The sequence below is a fragment of the Rattus norvegicus genome, chromosome 11 (assembly GCF_036323735.1).
Source record: "Rattus norvegicus strain BN/NHsdMcwi chromosome 11, GRCr8, whole genome shotgun sequence".
NCBI lineage: Eukaryota > Metazoa > Chordata > Mammalia > Rodentia > Muridae > Rattus > Rattus norvegicus.
The window spans coordinates 83,877,395-83,902,603 of NC_086029.1; the positions used below are offsets into that span (position 1 = coordinate 83,877,395).

Sequence of the window (25,209 nt, forward strand, 5' to 3'; positions counted from 1 at the left end):
AAGACTTTCCCTCTGAGTTATCTCTGCAGCCTCCTACTGTCTGTCTGTCTGTCTGTCTCTCTCTCTGTGTGTGTGTGTGTGTGTGTGTGTGTGTGTGTGTGTGTGTGTGTTTTCTAGGTTCCTGGAGGAGGTTGTGAGCTATCTGATATGGGCACTGGAAACCAAACCTGGATCTTCTAGAATAGCATGAAATACGTTTAACTGCTGAGTCATTTCTTCATCCCCTATTCTACTACTTTACTGTGTGTGTTTTTTAATGGTTTTTTTTAAGATTTATATATTATATATAAATACACTGTAGCTGTCTTCAGACACACCAGAAGAGGGCATCTGATCAGGCATCAGGGGGTCAGGGTTGTGAGCCACCATGTGGTTGCTGGGATTTGAACCTCTGGAAGAGCACTCGGTGATCTTAGCCACTGAGCCATCTCTCCAGCCCATTTTTTAATGTTTTATATTGCATATTATGTGTTTTATCTGCATGTGTCTGTACCCTGTACGTGACTACCTATGGAGGCCAGAAGACAGTGTTGAATTCTCTGGAACTTAAGTTTAAAGATTGTTGTGAGCCACTATGTAGAATTGAACCTGGATCCTCTGGAAGAGCCAACAGTGCTTTTTTTTTTTTTTTTTTTTTTTTGCCTGTTTTTCAAGATAGGGAGCCCCTGCATAGTCTTAGAATTCACTCTGAAGACCAGGTTGGCCTAGAACTGCTTACCTCTGCCTCCCAAGTGCTGGGATTAAAGGTGTGTGCCACCATCCTTCACCCAGTGCTATCAACCACTGGACCATCTTTCTATCTCCTTTTTTTGAGACCATGTCTTTTAATATTCTGAGGCCAGTGAGCCTGGGGGTCTGCTTGTCTTTAGACTGGGTCCAAGCCCTGATTATTTTGCATTGGTCCTCTTTAACATGGGACTTTTCAAGTGCTTTACCTGCTGAACTCTCTTACCCACTCCCCAGTTGTCACTTCTGTATGCATTTAAACTTCTGAGAAGAATGACTCTTGAGCAGTGATTCTCGACCTGTCTGTCAACCCCTTTGGAGTCACACATTAGATAATCCACATATCCAGATATTTACGTTACAATTAATAGTAGCAAAGTTCAGTTATGAGAGAGTGCCGAATCCTAACAACTAGACCACCAGGAATCATTGAAAATTACAGTTAGGAAGTAGTCAACAAAATAATTTTATGGTTGTGGGGGTCACTACACCATGAGGAGACTGTATTAAAGGGCCACAACATTAATAGGAAGGTTGAGAGGCACTGCTCTTGATAGAGGATTTAGTTTGATGGACATAACATTGTGATAGGGAGGGATACAGATCAGGAAGGAATCTGGCTAAGTTGGAAAGGGGCATAGGTTAAGATGTGGAGCATGTCCAGACTCAAAATTTACTGTAGGATTTTGCCCATAAAAAAAGAGATTCCACCTTTGGTCTTACCTCATTTCGTTCATTTGATTGCATTACCAGGTGCTGGCTTGAGTGTCATACCTTAAGCTTTTAAGACTAAGTTTGATGTCTTTAGTAACTGCTCTGACACTTGGTGTAGTGGGAAAAAATAGTGGGTGCCAGAAGATGGAAAGAACAGTCAAAAGTGTAGTGACTTGAGTTGGCTTGAGGGATTAACAGCAGCTTCTCAGCCGGACTAGGTCTGTGAAGGCGTTCTTGGAAGAAGGAGTATTGTATAGAGAAGAATGGAGTCAGGAAGTGGTAGAGCCATTTGAAGAGCTGCAAATTGTGCTCTTTGTGAAAGGGATGTGAAGTTTCTAAGTGTGAAGGATAGCAGTTGGAAAGTGGCTGTAAAGGCTTCTTTACTAAGTCTTGTAATTAGTTTTTTACTTTGGACCCTTCTTCCACAGTGGTAGAGAAAGAAATACATATTTTGCATTATGAGACTTCAGATACAAGCTAAAGAACAGCATTCTAAACTTTTAAACTACCATTCAATTTTTATGAGCAGGGAGTCTTTTGAATGTATTTTGAATGTAATCTTTGGATGTATTCTCACTAATTTGGGAAATGGCATTGCAGATAGTGACAAGCTATTGAGACTACACAGGGAGAAGTAGGTCATGGTTGGTGTACATATAGATGTGAATGAGGAAGATTTGGAAAAGGACCTGAAGTGGAACCGCTTCTGTGGAGAGAAGGCTGGTGAGTAGAGTGAGGAAGGATAGACGAAATGATGCCCAGTTAGATAGATGTAGAAGGCGGTATAAAATAGTGGAGTGTAGGGTGACTGGTAAATTTCTTGCTTTAAACAAATCATTAAAGGGTAGAACGAATTGAAAAGTTTGAGGGGCGGGATGTTGTAAAGAAAGGTTGAATTTTAACTGTCTCTGAAAAAGGATGGAAAGGTTCAATCTGTGGGTCTGAAAATGAGAGATCAGTGCTGAAAGCTGATGGGTGGTCGTTGCCATCATAGACATTCCAGTAGTGCTACACTTTGTCCCCAGTGACATTGTAACAAAGGGGACATTAACAATTAAGTGATCTTAGGAAGTAGTAGTTTGGTAAGTCTGCTTGCCTTTCTATTTAGGCTGGTACAATGTAAACTGCAGTTAAGCAGAATTGGGGGAGGGAGGTAGAAAGGGCATTTGGGGGCCATCTTGGAAGCCTGGTTACTGTTTTTCTCATAATAAATGGTTCAGCTTTATTTGTAGCAACAATTGGTTTAGTGGATTTTTAGAAAATAATCATGTGAAAGTATGTCAGTGTCATTTTTTAAAAAACTTGTTGGTAAAGCCTTTTAATGTAGTTTAATCTCATGCTTGTCTTTTAAAAGCTACTACTTAGGCCTGGAATTGTGCTTGAGTATCCAGTGGTATATTGCTTGGGTGAGACCTTGAGTTCAGTCCCCAGCACCTCAAACAACAAACTACAACATAACAATGGCAGTATCAGTAGTTTTGTAGATGCTCATGAATGTGGTTTCTAGGCTAAATATACCTGTCCAGATTAGCCTTCTCTCACAGCGTAGGCAGGGAGATCTGCCTGCTTTTGCCTCTTGACTGCTGGGATTAAATGAAAGCGCCAGTGTACCCTTTACTCCTTATTTTTTCAAAGGCATGGTCCTACTAGGTAGCCCAAGCTGTTCTTTGCTACCTGAATATTTTTATACTATCCATAGACTATAGTTTGAGGTCTTCTGTACTGCAGTGAATCAACATAGCAGATTTTTAATTGAGAAAAGGAATAATGCAGAAAAACAAACTCATACAATTTCTAAAGTTCACATAAGCCAGGTATATGTCTTTATCCTGGGAAGCTGAAGCAGGAAGATGGAGAGTTAAAGGCCCACCTGTCCATTATAATCAGATCTTACTTCAACATACAGCTTTCTCCTCCTCAGACGTGTACAGTTGACCTGAGTTCTTATTACAGTGGTTATTTTGTAAAGAATAATGTCCTGCTGAATTCATGCTTCTTTGTGATTAGACTTTCAAATCAGCAAGCCTGGGAGAGTGAAAGATGAATCATACTGTAGTAAACAGCATGAATAAAACACCGAATCTTGGTTTTTTGAAAGCAGTGCAATAATGTTAATGAAGTGTGTGTGTGTGTGTGTGTGTGTGTGTGTGTGTGTGTGTGTGTGTGTGTGTAACGAGGTGCTGTAAGCTTGGGTCCCTTCCCCCAATCCCCTCCATAAACCAGGCACTGGAGTCAGGAGGACCCTAGTTTCAGGAATTCTAGGTCATACCCTACAAGTTGGAGGTCAGTTTGTGGTATATGGGGCCTTCCTTGTCTTAGAGATTTCCGGGGTTTCTATCTCCCAAACAAGATTTAGGAATATGATCCTCTGAAGCCGTCGTCTTTTCCTGTCACTGTTCTGTATCCCCTTTTCTAGCCTGGCTCTTCTGTCCACTCTCCTGCTTGTATTTTGAGTCCTTTCTGTGCATGCTATTACTTTAGTTATTTAAAATGCATTAGTAATATAAGACATGGACTTACTACTAACAGTGTACATGCATCAATTTTGAGAAAGCATTCTGTGCAGTGACCCATGCATGCTGACAGCAACAGAAACACTTAAAAAGCACTCCAGTTTTGGCTGTGGTAAAATGTAGAAAATAGCAGCCTCGGAATTAATGAGCATTGTTGGTGATTGGTTCTAATGCTTTGATTTAATTGGGAATCTGTGTGACCAAATGCTGAATGAAGGTCCTTGTCCTCAATTCGGTTTTGATCAATAAAGATGTTTGTGGGGCTGGAGAGATGGCTCAGGGGTTAAGAGCACTGACAGTTCAGTTCCCAGCAACCACATGGTGGCTCACAACCATCTGTAATAGGATCCGACTTCTGGTGTGTCTGAAGACAAGACATCTACAGCGTACTCACAGACAAATAAATAAATATATAAATACATAAATAAATAAATAGCTTTTAAAAAAGATGTTAGTGGCCAATAGCTGGGCAAAGGGAGATGGGTGGGACCCTTAGATTTTTGAAGGCTATGACTCGATAGAGGGGAGGGGAGAGAATTGTCAGGTTTCAGAGGGAGATGGATCAAATTTAGAGCTATAGAAGGAAAATCGTCTGAAATATCGGTGAGAGGAAATGCAGGCCCCCAAAAGGGCTTCCCAGAAGTGTCCTGGGCAGCAAATACTTGGGGGCTTCCAGAAGGAACAGGGCAGCAAAGATAGATCATTGATTTAGAGGGTATTAAGTCAGGACTACCAGAGGGAAATCTGTGATAAGCTGGGTAGATGATTAGAACTGCCCAGTTTTTGAGCTACTTAAGGCATTTCAAAAAGTTTAGGGGTGTGTGTGTGTGCGCGCGCGCGCGCAGGCACACAAGTTTCATTTGTGGATCCAAGGTGGGTGGCTGAAAGTGTGTGACTTACTGGGAAAAAGATTAGCACAAAGCAGTGTAGCTAATCTTCCCTCTACAAGGCATTTAGATTTAAATCATCAGTTTAAATGTCAACCAAGTGCTTTTAGTTAATGGTAGTATAGTTTTAAGCTGAAACTAATTTGCATTAAATGGGAGAACCTTTTGTTTATATTATTCAAAGAAACCCGTAGCCTTAAATCTGAATTATGGATTTTAGGTTGGAGTAATTAGACTCATTTGGCAATTTGTCTTGTTTACAAGACAGTTACTGGCATTCTGTTTTCTTAGTCCTTATTGTCTTCAGTGTCTGTTATATTTTACTTTTGCTTGTTTTAAAACAACCTTTTGTTTCAGTGAGTTTTTACTTTCAAATCCACTGTCACCCTCAATGGGGGAAAAGAACACAAATCTTAGTTTTGCAGAGGAACTTGAAGTACAGAATACTGGTGATTCTATAATACTTAAGTTTTCTTGGTTAATGGTAACACTTTGATGGGTGTTTTTGAGACAAGGCCTCACCATGAAACTAGTTAACTACAACTCTTTGTGTAGACCAGACTGGCCTCAAACTCACAGTGATCAGCCTGCCTTTGTCTCCAGAGTGCCAGGATTAAAGCCACACAACACCACCATTCCTGTATCTTCGCTTGTTTTTAAATACATGTATGCAACTATTTGATTGCTACAAAAGTTGCATATTAGTCATTTTTTTTCTTGTATAGAGCTATCCTGGTCTCTAAAATAGATTGGACTCGTTTGTCTTACTTTCAAATCTATTCATACATTCTGTTGGCACACATTGCACACAACAGATTCTAAGGGAATTAGGTTTTGTTACAAATAATACAGTAGGATTGTTTTATCCATATATACATGCTGTGGATTTTTATTAGAATTGTTAGATTTAGGTATATATTTTTTAAATTTAAAGATGCTGTCAGTTGGTTTTCTAAAAAGATAGTATGGATTCTTTTTTTCCCCCACTCCCCTTCCCCTTTCTTTTCTTGGGTATCAAACCCAAGGTATATATACTCTTTTTATTGATCTGTAAGAGACAGGAAGGATTTTATGTAGCCCAGGCTGGCTTAAACTTGTGTTCTTCTTGCCTTAGCCTCTCAAGTATTACAAGTATGCACTACCATTTCTGACCCAAAATCTGTTTTCATTTTTTAAGACAGGGTTTCTTTGTGTAGCCTTGGTTGTCCTGAAACTCACTTGGTAGACCAGGCTGGCCAGAGATCTCCCCCAGTTCTGGGTAGCCATGATGCCCAGATTGTTCGTTTGTCTGTTTTAACTTTAAAGAGACAGTTTTAGGTAGTTTACCATGCTGGTTTTAGAAGTCCCATGCAGCTGAGGATGGCTTTAGTAGCAGATTTTCCGGTTTCCACTTGCAGAATGCTGAGATTACAGTGTGTGCCGCTGCTGTGCTAGGTGGCAGCAGCTGTGGTTCCTCCTCCTCCTCCTCTTCCTCCTCCTCCTCCTCCTCCTCCTCCTGTTGTAATTTTGAGTTGATCTATAGTCGATTTCATTATTATTATGTCATTATTATGACATACAAGTCATTATACTTTGTTTTAATTAGTGTTCCTCCCTACTACCCTCAGAATCCACTTTTAGTCTCTGTGTTATGGTGTACCTTGCCTATTTCTTGTTTTTCATCACAAATTTAATGGCTATAGTTTAGGCAGGCTGTCTTCCCTCCTCCCCCCGCCCCTTTCTAATTTTGTTTTTCTGAGAGGGTCTTACTATTGAGTCCTGGTTGGCCTTAATCTCAGATTGCCTGTCTCTGCTTTCCAGTGCTGGGATTTTAAAGACCCGTGTCAATCATGCCTAGCCCTCATTATGGTTTTTGTCGTATGTCTTGTCACACTATGGGGAAATACTTCAAAAGCAACTCCTTTTCATATTGACTGAACAAATTGGTGTATAATATCTTATCTCTAATCACTGAACATTTTAGTTAATTCCAGCCATTCTTTTTCCTTCACAATCTTGGACTGCCACCTACAGGTGAAAGAATGCAACTGCAGGTGGTACGGAGTGCCCGTGCTTTGCTTTGGTTCCTTTTTTTCAAGAGTCAGGGTCCCTATATAGCTGTGGATGTCCTTGAACTTATTATGTAGACCAAGCTGGCCTTGAACTCATAGGGATCCACCTGCCTCTGCCCCCAAGTGCTGGGATCGAAGACATTGTGTCACTACATTTGCCTGTGTTCTTTTTTTTTAAAGACTTATTTATTTATTTTTATGTATATGAATACACTGTAACTGTCTTCAGACACCAGAAGAGGGCATTGGGTCCCATTACAGATAGTTGTGAGCCACCATGTGGTTACTGGGAATTGGAACGCAAGACCTGTAGGGAGAACAGTCAGTGCTCTTAACCGCTGAGCCATGTCTCCAGCCCCATTTGCCTGTGTTCTTAAGGCACAACTTTTTCATTGTTGAATCCAGCCTAGGGTGTTATTTCACCAGCCTTGTATTGTAGTAGTGGAGAGATTGAGACCAGGATAAGCGAAGGGGATGCTCTCAACAGTTCTTAGTGATTGTCTTCTGTGGACAAGTTAAAGCCGAGACTCCTGTGCCTTTCATTTTGTTTGCTTTGGAGGGTAGGGAAGTTATATTCTCCTGGAAATATGGAAATAGGTCTGTAGACTGCCTGGCCTTGAACTTACAGATCTACCTGCCTCTCAGCCTCCGCAGTGCGGGGATTAGAAGTATGTACCACCACCACCCTGGCTCTATCGTCTCTCTGTGTATAGCCCTGGCTGGCTGTTGCATTGCAGAACTCACTGTAGAATGGGCTGACCTTGAACTCAACAAAGAACTTTCAGTGTCCTGAGGGCTGGCATTAAAATATGTACTACTGCACTCAGTTTCTTTTTCTCTAAATATGGTGATGCACTTGCTTACTTAATTCAATAAAAAATAAGAATTTGTAGCCAGGCTGTAGTGGCACAGGCCCTTGATCCCAGCACTCTGGAGGCAGAGGCAGGTGGATCTCTGAGTTTGAGGCCAGCCTGGTGTATAGGGTGAGTTCCAGGACAGCCAGGGATACACAGAGAAACCCTGTCTTAAAGAACAAAATAAAAAATATGCTGCTACTTATCATATTTGTATTATGGGTCATTATTAACATTTACTCAGCTGAAGCAAAACGTAGATAAGAAAGAAAATTAACTCACTGTATGTAGTTTGGTGGTAGAGCGCTTGCTGAGCTTCTGTGACTCTGGGTTATGAGTTGTAGGCAAGCCTGTCCTACAGGGAGGCTCTATATTAGAAAAAGAAAACAGAACAAATAAAAGGCAACGTGCTTGTTAAAGAAATATCTTTAAAAATGCCAAAGGTAAAATGACTTCAGATGAGATCTAGGCAAAGAGAGTGGAGATTTTAGGATTATGTATACATCATTCAGTCTTCCTTCTGGGTAAAACTAGCTAACTCTGTCTTCTGATTCCCCTTCCTTCTTCAGTAGACACTGTAAAATGCAGACTAAACTGGGTGGTGTGGCGTATGCCTACAATCCCAGCACTCTGGAAGTAGGTAGAGGCAGGAGGGTCACATGTTCAAGGCCAGCCGCAGTTGCATAGGAAGTCGAGGGCCAGCCTAGGTTATATGATACTGTCTTAAAATATAAATTAATTAGTTGATTAACCAATCCAAGCTTTATCAGATGAACTATTTTGTCTCATGAGGACAGTTTTAACCATTTGGAATACCTCTAAATAAAAATGCTTATTTAAAAAATAGTCTATAATAAAGTGATATAGTATAGGCTAAACTCATTCTTTATATTAAATCCCAACATGGGTAATACTGTGTGGCCTAATTATAACTTATTTTGTTATACCTCTTGTGTTGCTCCTTAACACAGAAAAAAATACAAAAACTTCACTTGACAAATGTAAATACAGTTTTAGTTTGGTGTATATTGGACACAATAGCCTTCCTTAAGCCTAAACACAGAAACAAAAGCATGTATTATAAGAGAAAGTCTAAGATGGGAAGTGATACAGTGGGTATTGAGTAAACCTTTGTTAAAATGTAGCTGGTATCTTTGTAAAATTTCCATGTATTCATTAAGCTATATTATGTCATTTTATTGTTATGTTAGGAGCTGATTTGAAGTTGAGTTCTGTCCTCAGCACTGTCAATTGTTCGCTTACTATGGTTGGAGGATTAAAATTTCATTGATCTTTTTACGTGGGTATTTATATAGATAGTAGAATAAAGGTCGTTTGCTGGGCTGAGTTAGAACCAGGGCGTGCACATTTTGAATTGTGGGTTTGTTGTGGGTGCAGTAAATTTGAAAGTCTATACCAGTTGTGGTATTTGTTGAAGTATCCCTTTTGGTGTCCTTTGGTTTTTACTTGGGTGAGGTAGTAAACGATTGTAATCTCAGCCCTTGGAAAGTTAAGGCAAGAGATTAGGAGCAGTTTAGGCTATATGGAGAGACCTTATCTCAAAAAAGGAGGGGTAAATGTCTGCTTAAAATTTTATTTGTGTGCATATGTTATGGAGTGGGGCTGGGGGAGCGTATATATGTAGCACTTATATGGAGGTCAGAAGCAACTACATAGGAAGTGCAGGACCAGCCTGGGCTACATGGGAGTCTTCACAAAAGAAAACAAAACATAATACTTAAAATTGCTTTGCTTCAAGTTTTACTTAAGTTACTGATGACTCTGTAAAGCTCCTTGTGAAATTAATCCTTTGGGAATTCTAGGCAGGTTTAAAATTTTTCATTTTATTTTGCGATAGCCTCAGACTGACCTTGAACTCATTATTCTACCTCAGTCTCCTGAATGCTGAGATTACAGATGTATACACCACATTTGACTCAGATGAACTATTGCAGTATTTTGCTCATGGAAAGCAAAGATGTCTATGATGTTCTCTGCAAGTTGATGCCAGTTTGTCTTGTTTGAGAAAATAAGCTCTCATCAACTTCTAGAACAGGCTAAAGACTAATTTCAGTAGTTCTTACTATGGAATCTGCGGGAGAGTAAGCATTATATTAAAACTCAGTGACTTTTATTTCGGATAGCTTCACTTTGTCCTCCCCTGCATTTTATTCTCCTGATGAAGTAAATCCATTTCATTATAAATTCAAGGAAGGGTTTGGTTAAGGACAATAGCCTAGCCCTTTACTGTTAGATAACATCGGGATTCAGGCGTGCACTGTAGGCCGGAACCTGTGTGTGCTGGCAGGAGAGGATTTATTCAAATAGGAGTTCTGCCAGTGGCAAAGAACAGAAGGGCATATCTTCTAAAACCAATTTAAAGTTGCTGAATTAAAAAGTCCTAAATTTTAATATCATAACATCTTTAAAGCAATTTAAACAGAACCAGTATTTGGTATAAAATTCTAATGTTTGTGTGGATTTTTATGGTTTTATTTTATATGAAGAGCCAGCTTTTGAAAGCTGATGCGTCAGGATCGGAGAAGAGCAATGGTATAATGCTATTGGTAAGAAAAAATTCTTTTTCTGTGATGTAGAAATTGACTTGATTGAAGAAAAAATGCAGGCCACCTTTTCAAAGCTTGTTAATGCTTCACATGTCTTAGATGTGTGAAAAACACATTTAACATGCAACTTGGTTACATTTGTGTGTATGTATATATGTATATATGTGTATTTTTTAGTTTAAAGGAAACTTTATTGGGACCTGGTGAAGGGGGCAGACAGAGAAAGGTGACAGAGAAGGACAGAAAGAGAGGAGAAAGAGGGGAAGAGGAAGAGGACATTTGTATTTTTAAGACTTTTTTATTGTTCATTGTCTTTATGGAGTCCTTGTAATGTTAAAGGTTTATTTATATAAGCACTTACGTTTAGTTATCCGTTTACAATCTGTATGTTTTAGATGTAAGCACAAGCACAGTTGGGTTATGAGTTTTCCAAGTGTATTTGAAGGGTTTAATTCTTGGTAATTTCTTGTGAGGTGTATGATATATTTAAAGTTAATGAGATAGCTTCAGACTGTGGATTATTTTTTAGAACAATTTTATATTTAAATTAATTTTATCACTTTGCTAACTTTAGTAGAATTTGTTAAGCTGTTACTTTTGTCTTAAAGCAGTTGACTCATAGAGAAGTAATTCTGTATAAGGAGCTGCAGTATACTGTGGTCAGTGATTGCTGAGGAAGATTTAAGTATCGGTTGTCCTGCCCACTAAATCACCACATGATAACTCAAATAATTGGAGTATTCCTTGCTACGTTCTTTTAACTGTTTAAGATTTTGGGAATAAACTCAATGTTAAAATAAGGTCAACTTGTTAAGGAAATTTAGGGAAATATTTTTAAAATAGTAAACAGGCTCAATGAGAGCATTGAATTTTAATGGCAATTTCAGCTAGTCATACTGGTTCATTTCTTTATAATCCCACAAAAGAGGGAAAGGAGAGATAGGATGAAAAAGGGGGGTGAGATCAAAAACTTGGGCCATTGGTCTGCACTGTAAGCTCCAGGCCAGCCGGGGAAGAGGTTAGAACTGATCATTTAAATGTTACTGGCCATTGGAATTTGTTATGTAACTGCCAGGACTTTGCCAGGGACTAAAGTCTGAAGTGCTTAATCATTTGTATAAAGTGGTAGGCTATTTGCATTTTAACCTATGTGTATTCCTTTGCTATTCATGACAAGAAAAAAGGGTATTTGTTTAGTACTAGTGCTTTGTCTTCCCAAATATTTGTTCAACCTGGTTGGTTAAATTCTCTGGAAGTCTTCTGGGGAAACAGATGCAGTTTGGTGGGAGAACACTTAGTTATCACATACACTTCCCTAGCCAGGCCCTCCATACATTTCTCCAGCCCCTCAGAAATAATGCAAGCTGGTTCTGCAGTGGCAGTGACATGCCAGTTGTTGACCCTCTACTACTTACGATCATAAACCTCAGTATGCTTCATTAATCCATACCTCCTGCAGTTTTGATATATAATAATTTAATTTCTGAGAGAAATACTCTTTTTTTTCATCCCTTAGTGTTAGGGGAGTCTTACTCATCTACTTTGGTCTAAAAGGCTTTACAGAAGAAATAAATTCACTGTAAAGCATCAAGCAGCAGCCAGGAAACCAAGCTCACAGCATTTGGGTGTGGGTGTGGGAGTGGGTGTGGGAGTGGGAGTGGGAGTGGGTGCGGGAGTGGGAGTGGGTGCGGGAGTGGGGGGTGGCTGTGGGGGGTGGGTGTGGGGGTGTGGGGGAAAGGAAGGGTCAAGTAGCTCAGTCTGCTCATTCATGATTCCTGCCTCTGCCTCCGGGATGCTGGGGTCATAGGTGTGTACCAGCAAGTCCAGACCTTAAGAGATTGTGTACCTAAGAAATACACACACAATAGTAACTCCTAACACATTTTATTAGGATAACACTTAACCAACCCTGTATGACTCCAGGCACACTGAGCAGTCCTCTGATTGTTCCTTCCTCTATGTTCTTTCACCCTATGTCTAGGGTGAAAACTCACTGAGTTCACTGACAACTAGCCAAAGAGATTACTTAAAAGGGGAGAGGAAGAGATTACTAAAGAGATTTGTAAACTGTAAAGCACGGCCACTTTTCTTGCCAAGGTAATAGAAATTAAAGTTTCAATTTGGCCAGGTGGTGGTATAAAATCCCAGCACAGAGGCCAGCCAGGGCTACACAGAGAAACCCTGTCTCAAAAGACCAAAACCAAAGCAGACAAAAAACAACAACAACAAAAAATTAAAGTTTGTTATTGAGACAGTCTTACTATGTAACTCCAGTTGTCCCGGAGGTCACTGTGTGACATCGTGTGGCATGCTGGCCTTGGTTTTACAGATGTGCTCACACCTTCCAAGTGCTGGGCTGAGATTATAAAGTTATGAGCTATAACACCTGGTGTATACTAAAAGGTTTTGTTTTTGTTTTTAGGATAACTTATTCTTTGATAATTTCATGTCCATGTCTACTGTGTATGGATTTTAACATACCCGTCCTTTCTCTCTTCCCCATTGTCTTCTCTCCCACTTCAGAGCACGTTCTCTCAGCAAGCCTTTCTGCTTTCATGTACTTTTTCTGTTTTGCTATTATCCACTGAGTTTAATTAGGGTTGATCAGGTAACTTAGTAATGGCCATTCAACTGAAGAAATGGACTCTCTTCACCTAACAGCCATTAGCTGCCAATAGATCCTCAGGGATGGATGGGGGTCTCATGACTCTCTGTCCATGAGGAAATATCGATGGGATTTGCTACTGGGAGTTAGTTAGTGAGTACAGCTGTCATGTCATGTGTTGTGGACAGTATTTCATACTTTTGTTTGTTTCTCTTTTTTTTTCCAGCCCCCTATAATTTCGTGGTGTTCTTTCAGCCTTGGAGTGGGTGAAATAGTTGTCCTAAGTGTTTAGGGCTGGAGCTCTCAACATTTATTCTACCAGTTATGTATTGCTTTGCTAACTGCAGATGTTTCTCTGTCCAAGAAAACAATTGGAGGTAGTTTGAACAAAACAAGAATAATAGGTTCATTACTAAAGGGTCTGAAACTTCCCCAGACATGGGCTTTAGACAGATTTACAGGTCAAAGCATGCTTTCCATCCTGTGTGTGGAACGAGTCCCAAATCCAATCAGTGGTTGGTTATGTACGTAACAGTCATGACCCTATTAGATTTTGTGAGGATGTTTTACGTGACAGGTTGGTATTGTAGTGCAGAGTGTATATCTGGGTTTTGACCGTTGATGGTTTTCTCCAGTAGCAGTTTGCACAGCACCTTTTGGTAGTAGGAAAGCTACTCACCGGGGACTGTTTCTAACTCAGTTCCAACTTGATTTCTCCATGAGTGGTGCCATCAGCAGTGGGGTTTTAGCATCTAGTTCTGTTGGTGTCCAAGATCTGTTTTTAAAGAAAGCCAACATTTGTTTCTTTTTTTTTTTAAATTAAAGATATATTATGTGAGTACACTGTCACTGTCTTCAGACACCAGTAGAGGGCATCAGCTCTTGTTACAGATGGTTGTGAGCCACCATGTGGTTGCTGGGAATTGAACTCAGGACCTGTGGAGGAGCAGTCGGTGTTAACTGCTGAGCCGTCTCTAGCCCCAACATTTGTTTCTTTTCTTGCAGTTCTCTTCACCTGTTGAGTGAAGCACCGTACCTTTCAAGCCACTGTAGAGATGGACAAAGAAGAGAGGACGATTATCAACAAGGGACAAGAAGATGAAATGGTAGCCAACTTTCGTAATTTTCTGGGGAATAAAAGGATACAATTAAAGGAAAACCAACATAGACTGGGGGGGTACCACAGTGGTGGCGTGTTTGTCCACCTAATGTGTCGGCGCCAGCACCGACACGGTACCGAGAATCGGGCGAAAGCCTACGGGATGAAAGAAACATGCACACAACACACACAGGTTATGTGTCAAGCCAGGAGAGGAAGAGAGGACGAGAGGACAAGAGGGAGAGAGGGAGGGAGGGAGGGAGGGAGAGAGGGGGGGGGGAAGAGTGAGAGAGAGAGAGAGAGAGTGGAAGAGTGATAATCTCCTGTAGCTTTATTCACCACTTATATACCCAAGTCTCCAGGTAGAAAATAACTGGGAAGCACAGTGGGAAACCCTGGCTCGTGACTTTGGTAACAAAAGACCGACTAGGAGACCTGAATTAATTAGGGAGAAATCCCAGAAGACCAGCCTAAATCTCCAGGATAAAGGCTGAGGAAGCAAAAGGCAGAAGTAAATTGACCACCACCCAGGTGTGGTCCAGGTGTGTCGGTTCCACATGCATCAGCCGGGCTCAGCAGAGGTCATGCAGTGGAGACACCGGGTGTTTACTACTTGGTCTTTTCTTCCTGTGCCGTAAATACATGGGAGAGGCCTCTGTCCAACAATCCCATGACTTTAACTGTGGCCATGCAGTTACAAAGCGGCCAGGCCCAAATCCAATATGGCTCACTACACTAATGTACTGAGGCTCCAGGTTTGCTCTCTAGTGAAACACCCACTCACATGAATCAGAATTTTTGTATCCTTTCTAAGGGTGTGTGTGTGTGTGTGTGTGTGTGTGTGTGTGTGTGTGTGTGTGTGTGTGTTTTCTTTGCTTTAGACAACAAAGTCTTCACTGTAAAGAAAGCCACAGCTGGTCTGGAACTTGTTCTGTTGTTCCTGGCCTGACTTGAAGTAGTGAGCAGTAGTGATGGTAGCAGGGTTTCTCTGAGTAACCCTGGCTGTCCTGGACCTTTTTCTGTAGAACAGGCCTCAAACTCAGAGATCTGCCTTCCTCTGCTTATCTAATGCTGGGATTAAAGTTACGCTTCTCTGTGTCCTGACATTGGGTTTTATTGTTTATTTTTGGTTATTTGAATTGAGGTTTTTCGTTGACTTTTTAAAATAATTCATTTTTATGTGCATTGGGTTTTTTTGCCTACATGTATGTTTGTTTCAGGTGTCAGAAGCCCCACAGCTAGAGTTAGACAGGTGCAAGCTGCCATATGTGGGTGCTGGGATTGAACCCTGGTTCTCTGGAAGAGCAGCCCTTACCACTGAGCCATCTCTCCAGGCCTGCATAGTTTGGATTTTAGTATATAGATTTTCAGGGTTTTTGTTTGTTGAAGGTTTTCATTTTCTCTTGTAGTTTAGTCATAGTGAACAATGGATCACCAATTTATTTTGTCCATCAGAAGTATGCCTCTCCTGCAGCTTAAAGAGTTTCATCCTGAAGCGGGGGCAGGACTTTAAAATACCTGAGCCCTTATCCTGAGAAAAGAGTAATTTTAGATGTATTTCATAGCTATGTGACTTAATGGGAAGGTTAAAGTAGAACATTGGAGTATTATATATATATACTATTCATATATGATATATTGTAGTATTTTTTATATATATATATGGATAAATGACAGAACTTGAGCAAAATCCACTTGGTTCCAGATGGTTTTTTTCTCTTCCTCTGTCCCCTCCCACTCCTTCTTTTTCTTCTTCTTCTCCTTCTTTTGACAGTTTCATTACTTTTCAATTTTTTCTTTTATTGAAAAGATTTCTTTTTTTGCCCATTCCATATATTCCCCTCCCTCTGTTCCTCCCAGTTCCTTCTACTTCTCCCATTTGGATCTACCCCATTTTTGTCTCAATAGAAAATGAAAAGACATCTAAGGATAACAATAAAGCAAAATATTATAAGATAAATAAAACAGCAAATGAGAATAGGACAAAGCAAGCAGAAGGAAAGGAGCCCAAGGGAAGACATAAGAGTAGCCATAGACACAGACCCGTGTCTGTACACCCAAGAATCCCACAGAAACACAAAACTGGAAACCATAATATATATGCAAAACTTGTAGGACCAAAGGGCTGAAGAAATGGCTCAGCGGTTAAGAGCACTGACTGCTCTTCCAGAGGTCCTGAGTTCAATTCCCAGCAACCACACGGTAGCTCACGACCATCTGGAATGAGATCTGTTGCCCTCTTCTGGTGTGTCTGAAGACAGTGACAGTGTACTCATTTAAAAAAAAAAAAAAAAAAAGGAAACAATAGCCCTGACAGGACGTTATGAGACAAGGAGCCTTCAAAGATGCGATAAGTTTGGTTTTATTGGTCTCTACTGCTGAGCCTGCAATCTACTCTTAAGGTGGTTTGTTGTTCCCCGGGGTCTCACTTTGTTTTCCAGGCTGATCTAAATACACTGTTGCCCAGACTAGTCTCCGGTTTATGGCAACCCTTCTGCTTTAGCCTGAGTGTGCTGTGATGGGACGCATAAGCCATCATACTCAGTTCCCCTTTCCCGTGTAAACTGATAGCAGTTGGGGGAAGACGTGGTTCTTTATGTGGTGATTTAAAGTGTTAGCTAGTGCTAAAGTATCCCAAATAAGGTCTCTGTCTGTCTGTCTGTCTCTGTCTCCCCACCCCCTCCTTGAGACAGGGTCTCTTTGTGTAACTCAGGCTATCCTGGGACTTGTTATAGACCAGGTCTCCCTAGTTCTGGGAGTGTCTTCCAGGTGCCACCACACCTGGCTGTTGGTGTAGGTACACATGTGCCATGGTGTGCATGTGGTGGATGTCAGAAGACAACTTTCAGGAGTTTTGTAGGTTTTTAAAGAGTTGTATGGGTTTTAGTGATTGAACTCAGGTCAGCATGCATGGCAAGCATATTTAGTCTCTGAGACATCTTGCTGGTTCCCCAAGTAAAAAAAAAAAATTGCGGTTTATAAAGGTGAAAATTCAGCTCAGTTAAAACAAAAACTCAGTTTTTTGTTAGGTGAAGTAGATGCCTTTAAAATAATCATAGGATAAAGTTTTCTCCTTGCTGTATAGTTCAGGCTGGGCTCAAACTCACATTTTCTTTCCCGTGTTAGCCACCCAAGTGCTGAGATTATAGACATGTATCACCACTGTTATTGTAAAAATATAAAAAATAAAAAAAGTAAGGTTGTCTTTTATATCCCTATTAGGTCCGGCACCGCAGTGCCCCAGATACCTGCCGGATATCTTGTCAGAAGCACATGTTCCAATTCCGTGGCGGCCCAAATCAGCGGCCCCACACTCCATTACACTTAAATCTACACATGAAAGAACAGACAACACAATAACCTTAGATCCGATTGATAAGATATAATTGCCCACCTAAACATACAACGCCCAGTACCATCCATCCCTTTAGAACATTAATAACAACCTATAAATAGTGGAATCTTAACGTCACTTGCCATGGCTTCTCTCCCTCTCCCTCCTCTCTTCTCCTTTCTATTCCAGTCTTCTCTTCCTTCAAACTTCTCTCCCATCCATCCTTCCTTCTCCTCCAATGACAGGCCTCCTTCTATCCTGTACCTGCCTTCACCTGTATTTTACAAATTCAGTGGGGAGAAGGATCTGGTGAAGTCACCTGAGTCCTGAGTACATGACTAGGCAGCCGTCCTTGGGGCAGTGGAATTAGCATCAAAATACAGATAACTCACAACACACCACCACGTCGAATAATAAGTTGTAATATATTTCAGATGTTGCCATGGGGATAAATAATTTCTATTGCTTGAAATTTACACCTAACTAGGCCTTCAATAATTTGAAATGTTGTATTTGGTAGCTCCTGTGAAGTTAATTAATGGTGACATTGGAACAATTTCCAAGTCACTTAAAACAAACAAAACCTACTGAAAGGGAATGTGCAGGGCAGAGAGGCATGAGGTGCATGCTTTGTAATTCTGGATGTAGGAGGCAGAGAAGCAGGAATGGAGGCCAGCCTTGGGTACTTTCATTTACCTGTGCAAGACCCCATTTCATGGCAAGCACGTACACATTTGAGCCATCTCAACAGTCTAAGACCCTGTCTCAATCTGTCCGTACGTCTGTATGTCCATACATCCATCTGTCAGTCAGTCCAGTCCGGTCAGTCAGGAATGCAGTGTCATGAAACAAGATGTAAGTAGAAAAACTGGTGAAATTCTGAGTGTAACTGTTAGTACAGGAACAATTTTTGACAGAAGCACCAGATGTTAGGGTCAGGGGAAAGTGGATGGAACTGTCTACAGTTTTCTGTAAGTGGTTGCAGAATAAAAACTTTATGAAGATTTATGCTTTTAAAAATGAAATGATAAAATTACAAGGAATAGGACTGATGAGTTGGCTTGGTGGGTGGTTAAGAGCACTGGATGCTTTTCTGGAGGACCCAGGTTTGATTCTCAGCATCCGCATTGGGCATATAACCATCTGTAACTGAATTTCCAGGGGGCATCCCGTGACCCCTCTGGTCTCTGGACATTTTATACACACGGTGTATAGACAGTAGGCAAGATACCCATGCACATTATATATATGCTGTGTTAGTAGCAAAGAATTATTAGACATAAATACAATACGTGATCAACAAATTTTACTATTAAGTCTAAAATTTGTACAGTGAACTTATTGAAAATAACAGGAAAATTAGCAGTTGAGAAAATACAGTTACTATGCAAAGAAAATAGTACGTAACTGAGAGTAAATGCTAGTTTATCTGCCTTATCATTTGCTCATCATGTGATTGCCATTTCTGTGCAGGAGATACATGGCTATAACTTATGCCGCTGGAAGCTTGCCATGGTTTGTGTAGGGGTGATTTGTACTGGTGGTTTTCTCCTCCTCCTCCTCTACTGGATGCCTGAGTGGCGAGTGAAGGCCACGTGTGTTAGAGCTGCAGTTAAAGACTGTGAAGTGGTGCTTCTCAGGACGACTGTAAGTCCATGGCTGTATTTACTAGTAGCTGGATTATTCAGAAAGTAAAATAGTGGCTTTGTATAAACTGTGTAGAATAAGTAACTTGGACTTTATTGCTAGGACGTGATAAGGAATGTTTAGTATGTTTAAATATGGCTTTGATGTGAATACTGTTTCAATGATTAGGCTGAAAGGAGTCTTAAAGCTGATGAAGCTGTCCTCCTACAGTGCTTCCTGATCCATGGCATTAGATACTTAAGGTCCTGGCCCTTTAGGAATATATATATATGTGTGTATATTATATATTACATATAATATTATATATTATATATATTCATACACCTCGTTGACTAGGCCAGCTGTTGAGTGTGATGTTACATCTTAAGCGATTTCTTTAGAACCTTAATTGTAAGCATTTTTTAAGAGGTTGTAATATTTAATATTCAATATATATGTGATTAAGTTAAAGAATTGTGAACTTTTATAAATCTATTGATAGTATTGGTAAAGTGTGTCAAAAGTTGATGATAAATTTTTCCTATTAAGTGACTGTGAAATAGTACCATATCAGCAAGAGATGACTAAATTTGTAAATAATAGCATTTACATAAAGATTTAGGCAGTGTTTAATATATATTTAATATTAATTAACTGACCTTTCCCCTTTCTTCTAAGGATGAATTTAGAATATGGTTTTGTGCAAAAATTCACTTTCTTTCTCTGGAGAATCAACCAAATTTGAATGCAAAGTCTTTAGTTAATAAGGTTTCTAATGGCCATGCTGTTCGTCTGACTGAAGAAAATAGATGTGAAATGAATAAATACTCACAAAGTCAGTCACAACAGGTACTGTGATGGAGTGTCAACGCTGTGAGAAACTGTTACTTACATTCTACATTATGAAAGATACATTAGAATCTTACATTTCAGTTACTGCTTGAAATAAAATTACATGCTTTATAAAATACCTGTCACTAAATAAAGCCTGAGGGTTTTGTTTTTGTATTTTGGTTTTTGTTTTTTATTCTTTTATATATTACATTCCAACTGCAGTTTCCCTTCCCTCCTCCTCCCAACCCCTATTCCAAAAACTTTAGGTTTAAGAGGTTTGTTTTGTTTGATAGAAGCCTTTTGATTTAATGTTATGTGTGTTCTACAGATGCGTTATTTTACCCACCATAGCATAAGATATTTCTGGAATGATGCCATTCACAATTTTGATTTCTTAAAGTAAGTATCTTTATTGTTTTTGGAATGTGTTATGAATATTTTTAAATGTTTTAGTAGAAGTGGCTATATTCTAATGTTAACACAAAAATCAAAGAGGCTTTTACTTTATTACTTAATTCACTTACTAACAACTCTATGTTGTTTGAAGTTTTATTAACAGTTTTAAAGTAAGTCTCACCTGCAACTTGTACCTCAGAATTTTACATAAAATATAAAAGGAAACTAGACACAGTGGTGCGTGCCTGTGACCCCACAGTACGAGGCTGAGTGCATGAAGAGTTTGAGTTTACCTTGGAGCTTAGGTTTTCAATTCACGTTTTTGTTTAGTTTTACTCTGGTTTTGGTATACACTGTGCTGAGCATCTGGGACTCACACATGCTAACAAGCGGTGACTCTATCAGTGATCCCCACTCCCAACCCCTATGCTTTTCTCTAGAGTATCTGCATTATTTCTTAAATGTTGACAGTCCCATCCAGTTGTACTCAAAGAATCATGTAACATGTACTTAAAAAACTTTTACCATCTTGGTAAAATGTTGTCTTTGGACAGGACAAATTGGAGTAATCCCTTATTTGCTTTATTTGTGTGTGTAGAGATCAAAGTTAAATAAAAACTTACTATAATTTAGACTTTATTTAAAAGATGGGGTCTTGCTATTTCACTCAGTTTGTATCCAATTTCCCATCTTAGCCTCCTGAGGATTCTGTTTTGCTCTGTAACTGTTCTCAGACACACCAGAAGAGGGCAGCAAGTCCCATTAGAGATGGTTGTGAGCCACCATGTGGTTGTGGGATTTGAACTCAGGTCCTCTGGAAGAGCAGTCAGTGCTCTTAGCCTCTGAGCCATCTCTCCAGCTTGAAGTTAACAGTAAAAACAAGAATCAGGAACATTTAAGTTAAAACCTGTAACGCATACCTAGAATACTAAAGAATGTTCTGGAATTGGCCAGTGCTTTTCTCATATCCAGTTGACGTTGATGCACCATTGCTTTAGTGAAGAACTCCAGTGTCCTACAGGCTTGTTAAACACTTCGTTGCTAGTCCTTCTTTATACTGCATTCTGGAGAAGTCAACAGCTGTTGGAAAGAGCGTATAACATACTTGTTGTGTGTCAGCCACTGAAACTTGTAAAATTTAAACCTACCATAACATCAACAAGTTGTAGAACTTAGCTTTCCTATATGTAAAATGTAGAAAAGAAGAAGGAGGAGTGTGCTTAATTCTCTTTGCTTTAGAATTATTTGGCTAGTATCTATTAAAATAAGCATAATTGTGACATTTTGGAGGGAAAGCAGATATGTTAGTTGGTTCCTAGTTAGAATTGTTCTAGATCTTAGACATTTATGATTGTAAATTCTGTACTTTCAAATGTAGTCACAAAAGGACTTATTTGTGCATTGTGGAAGAAAACGAACAGTAAATAGTAAATCTTTAGTTTGAAAATCTCATTAGTCACCCTTTATCTTAAGTTTTATTAGTTTGATTGTTGACTCCTAAGCTTTGGAAACTGTCAGAGGATAATGCTGCTGTGAATGTTTATTTATATAGCATTATTTAGAGCCATGGCAAATGCAGTGAATAATTTAGTTGTGTTTGAGATTTAAACTATTGATTGTTTTATTTTAAGAATTTGAGATTTTAAAATTCTCATGACTTCTATTTTTTGTTAAGATTTTCTAAGACGTTTGTAAGGAAGTTAGTTCTGAATTCGAACATATAGCAAAATGAGGCATTAATACATTTGGCTATTTTAAACTTTGTTTAAAGTAAAAACTTTGGATTTATTTAGGGGACTGGATGAAGGTGTGTCTTGTGCGTCAATGTATGAAAAGCATAGTGCAGGCCTGACAAAGGGGATGCATGCCTACAGGTAACTGTATCCAACTGAAGGAGGTCTCTTCCCAACACTCTCAAACCCAGACGTGCACACAGCTCTCCACGTAATGCAGGCTCCTGAATACTACATTCTGTTAGTTACCCCTTACTGATTGATACTGTGAGCAAAACTCCATCAGTTTAAAACTATAAAAAAATGTTAAAGCTAATAATCCCTTAAGTTTTACTATTTAATCAATTCTACGATGCAAATTTCCCCACCTTTTCCTATCTCTGAATTTGGGATGTGTTATGTGTTGGGTAGTGTTCTTCTCAGTCACACATAAGTGTGCTCTGTAAATTATTAGTAACACCTTAAGATTTTTTTATGTGGGAATTGTAAGCATGTGCTGGAATTTCCCACCTGAAACTGTAAACCGGGAACCATGCTTTTTCTAGCCTTTTTTTTTTTAAGTATGAAAATATGCTAGTGTCCCAGTGCTAGGGAATCACAAGCAGGTGGATCTCTGAGTTTGAAGCTAGCCTGGTCTATAAAGTGGGTTCCAGAACAGCAAGGGCTATGCAGAAAAACCCAATCTCTGAAAAATAAACACTGCCAGCATATTGCACGTTTTAAAGATAAATGTAGTGTACTATTACAAGAGATTACAATGAAGAAGCTATGGGTTTTAGAGGGAGCAGAGGTAGAATAGAATTCAGGTCCTTACTTGGGCTAGTTAAATACTTTACACTGACCTATGCATACTACCCCTCCACACCCCCCTTTTTAAATGAGGTCTCAGGTAGCTTACTATGTGGCCAAGGGTGGGTGTCTTTGAATTTTTTGATCTTGAGTTTGCTTCCCAAGTGCTGGTCTTCCAGGAAAGCACCTCATCGTGCTTGGTTTATGGAATTGTTAGGAATTAAAGCCAGGGTTGACAGCCACTCTTGACAGTGGAGCAGCACTCCCAGCCTCTAAGCAACTTTAAGAAAATGTTTTCTAAAAGATTTTAAATGTGTAATATTTTGAAATGAACTTCATTAGTAAAATATTCTTGCTAGAGAGAAGGGTAATATTCATCAAATGTATTTAGGGTTGGGTTTTTGTTTTTTTGTTTTTTCTGATTACAAAAGTTAGTTAAATAAAACTTGCTCTGTTGGGGCTGTAGAAGATGTCTCAGTGGTTAAGAGCACTGACTGCTCTTCCAGAAGACCCATAGCAGCTCACCATTGCCTGTAAATCCAGTTCCAGAGGATCCATTGCTTTCCAGTAGCTTCGTTGGGTAGTGCATGCATGTGCAATTACATATTTAGGCAAAACACCCACGAACATTAAATAAAAATGAGATCTCAAAAAACATTTTCCCTCTGTTCAAGAAGAGGATCTTAGTCAGTTGCGATGGCTTACACCTATAGTCCCAGCACTTGGAAAGTTGAGGCAGGAGGATTCCCATGAGTTTGAAAGGCAGCCTGAGCGATACGTAAGTTTCAGGATACCCTGCCTACACATAATAAAAAAATGAGCCCTTTTGCTCACATGGTTATTATTGATTAGTAAGAAAGAACTTGTCATCTAGGAAATGGGAGTCTAAAGGAAGCAAACTGCTAAAAAGTCGGTTACCACTGTTGATGTCGTCTGATTTAAATGCTGTAGCTAGCTCTTTTCTTTTACTTATTTATTTTGGCTTTTGAGACAGGATTTTTCTGTGTACCTTGGCTGCCCTGGAACTCAGTCTGAAGATACAGTTGGCCTCGAACTCAGATCCACCTGCCTCTCCCCGAGTGCTGGGATGAGAGTGAGCCACCATGACCCAGCAGCTTTTTTATTTTTAAAAGTAGAGAATTTTAGTCATGGAACATGAGATTTTTAAAACATGAATCTATGATTGGCTTTACCCATATTTAGCATAATTCTTTTCCTAAATTATTTATACAATTACTGCATTTTTCTGTCGTAGAAAGTTGCTTTATGGAGTAAATGAAATAGCTGTGAAAGTGCCTTCTGTTTTTAAGCTTCTGATTAAAGAGGTAAGACTTTAATACAGCTCAACAGCAGATCTATCAATTTGGATTGTATTTAAGAACCTGTTCTTAGTTTTCTGCTTCTTTGCTTCATATTTTACTTGAAAAGTAAAAATTGAAAAAAAATCATGTGGTGGAAAAGGTATAAGTATACATCTATTATATAGATTTCTTTTTTGTGTTTCATGTCTACATCGCATCCTAAGTGTGCGTGACTTCTTGCTCCCTTGCTCCTTTGACTTCACGTCAGAGGAAGCGTGTTAGCTCTTGCAGTGAGGATTCATTTATAAGTGCTAGGCTGTGCGAGTGAAAGGTTAGGAATATGTGTGGGAAGTTGGTGAGTAACTGCCTGGCAGAAAGACTTGCCAGTCTTTGTTGAGGTTTGGGCTATAGATAAAAAGTAGTATTGGGTGGACGCTTTACTAGAAGTAATGATTGTTTTCCACAACTTTCTTAGAGTGTAAGCATGGTTTCATGTGTGATTAAAACATTTAGGAAGCCCCATAGTTTGAGAGTATCTTATTAAGCAGCAGTCTCTGATTTTTTTTTTTTTTTAAAGAAAGCATTTCTGCTTGCTACTTCTTGTATGGAAAAGTTGGAATCATTTCTTAATATTTCGTTTGGGTTTGAAGTAAAATGGTACTTTAAACATGAAAATGCTTTGAAAAGTCAAAAGCAAAAGTCGAAAGACATTGGGAAGTAATTAAGAAAGATGAAAAATACCATTTCAAAACCCTCATTACCAGGACTTTCTAGTCATTTATTCTAAGTTCCCTTTGAGAGCAACGTAGTTTGCCCATTATCACATATTATTTTTTCCTTATATGCCAATAAACTTTTGAAATGTGTTTTCTTTTATGTTCTTTAAAGCAAACATTTGTTGTTTGATTAAAAGTTTTGTTTTAGCTCAGAGCATAGAATTTATTACAAATAAATTTACTTTAAAAAGTATAATATATAAAGAACACCTACCTAAATTTTCATACAGGTTGGCCTTTTCTAGTTGAACCTGTTTTTGGGTTTGGTATGACCCTAAATTAATGTAAATAATTTAAGCTTTCTGGATTAAGTTTAGTGTTCACTGGGAAGCAAGAGTAAGGGTGTGTGCATCCTTTAAGAACCTGGTTGTTGACCTCTCCAGTCTGTGGTGGGGAATCCATAT

The 25,209-nt window shown here is 39.3% G+C and overlaps 1 protein-coding gene across 7 annotated transcripts in view; it reads left to right on the forward strand.

Annotated features, from left to right (window-relative positions):
- The window catches only part of Atp13a3 (ATPase 13A3), an 86,175-nt gene that overhangs the window by 16,670 nt on the left and 44,296 nt on the right, over window positions 1–25,209 (forward strand). For 5 of the 7 annotated variants that reach the window (XM_063270760.1, XM_039088615.2, XM_063270761.1 and 2 more), the window contains exons 3-8: window positions 13,923–14,023; window positions 18,824–18,997; window positions 19,655–19,825; window positions 20,139–20,209; window positions 22,000–22,080; window positions 23,984–24,053. In XM_063270760.1, the coding sequence (XP_063126830.1) occupies window positions 13,973–14,023; window positions 18,824–18,997; window positions 19,655–19,825; window positions 20,139–20,209; window positions 22,000–22,080; window positions 23,984–24,053 (618 nt within the window). In that variant the 5' untranslated portion in view covers window positions 13,923–13,972. Of the gene's footprint in view, window positions 1–10,252; window positions 10,313–13,922; window positions 14,024–18,823; window positions 18,998–19,654; window positions 19,826–20,138; window positions 20,210–21,999; window positions 22,081–23,983; window positions 24,054–25,209 lie in introns of all 7 variants that reach the window. The other 2 variants (XM_039088616.2, XM_039088617.2) reach the window with 2 other exon arrangements.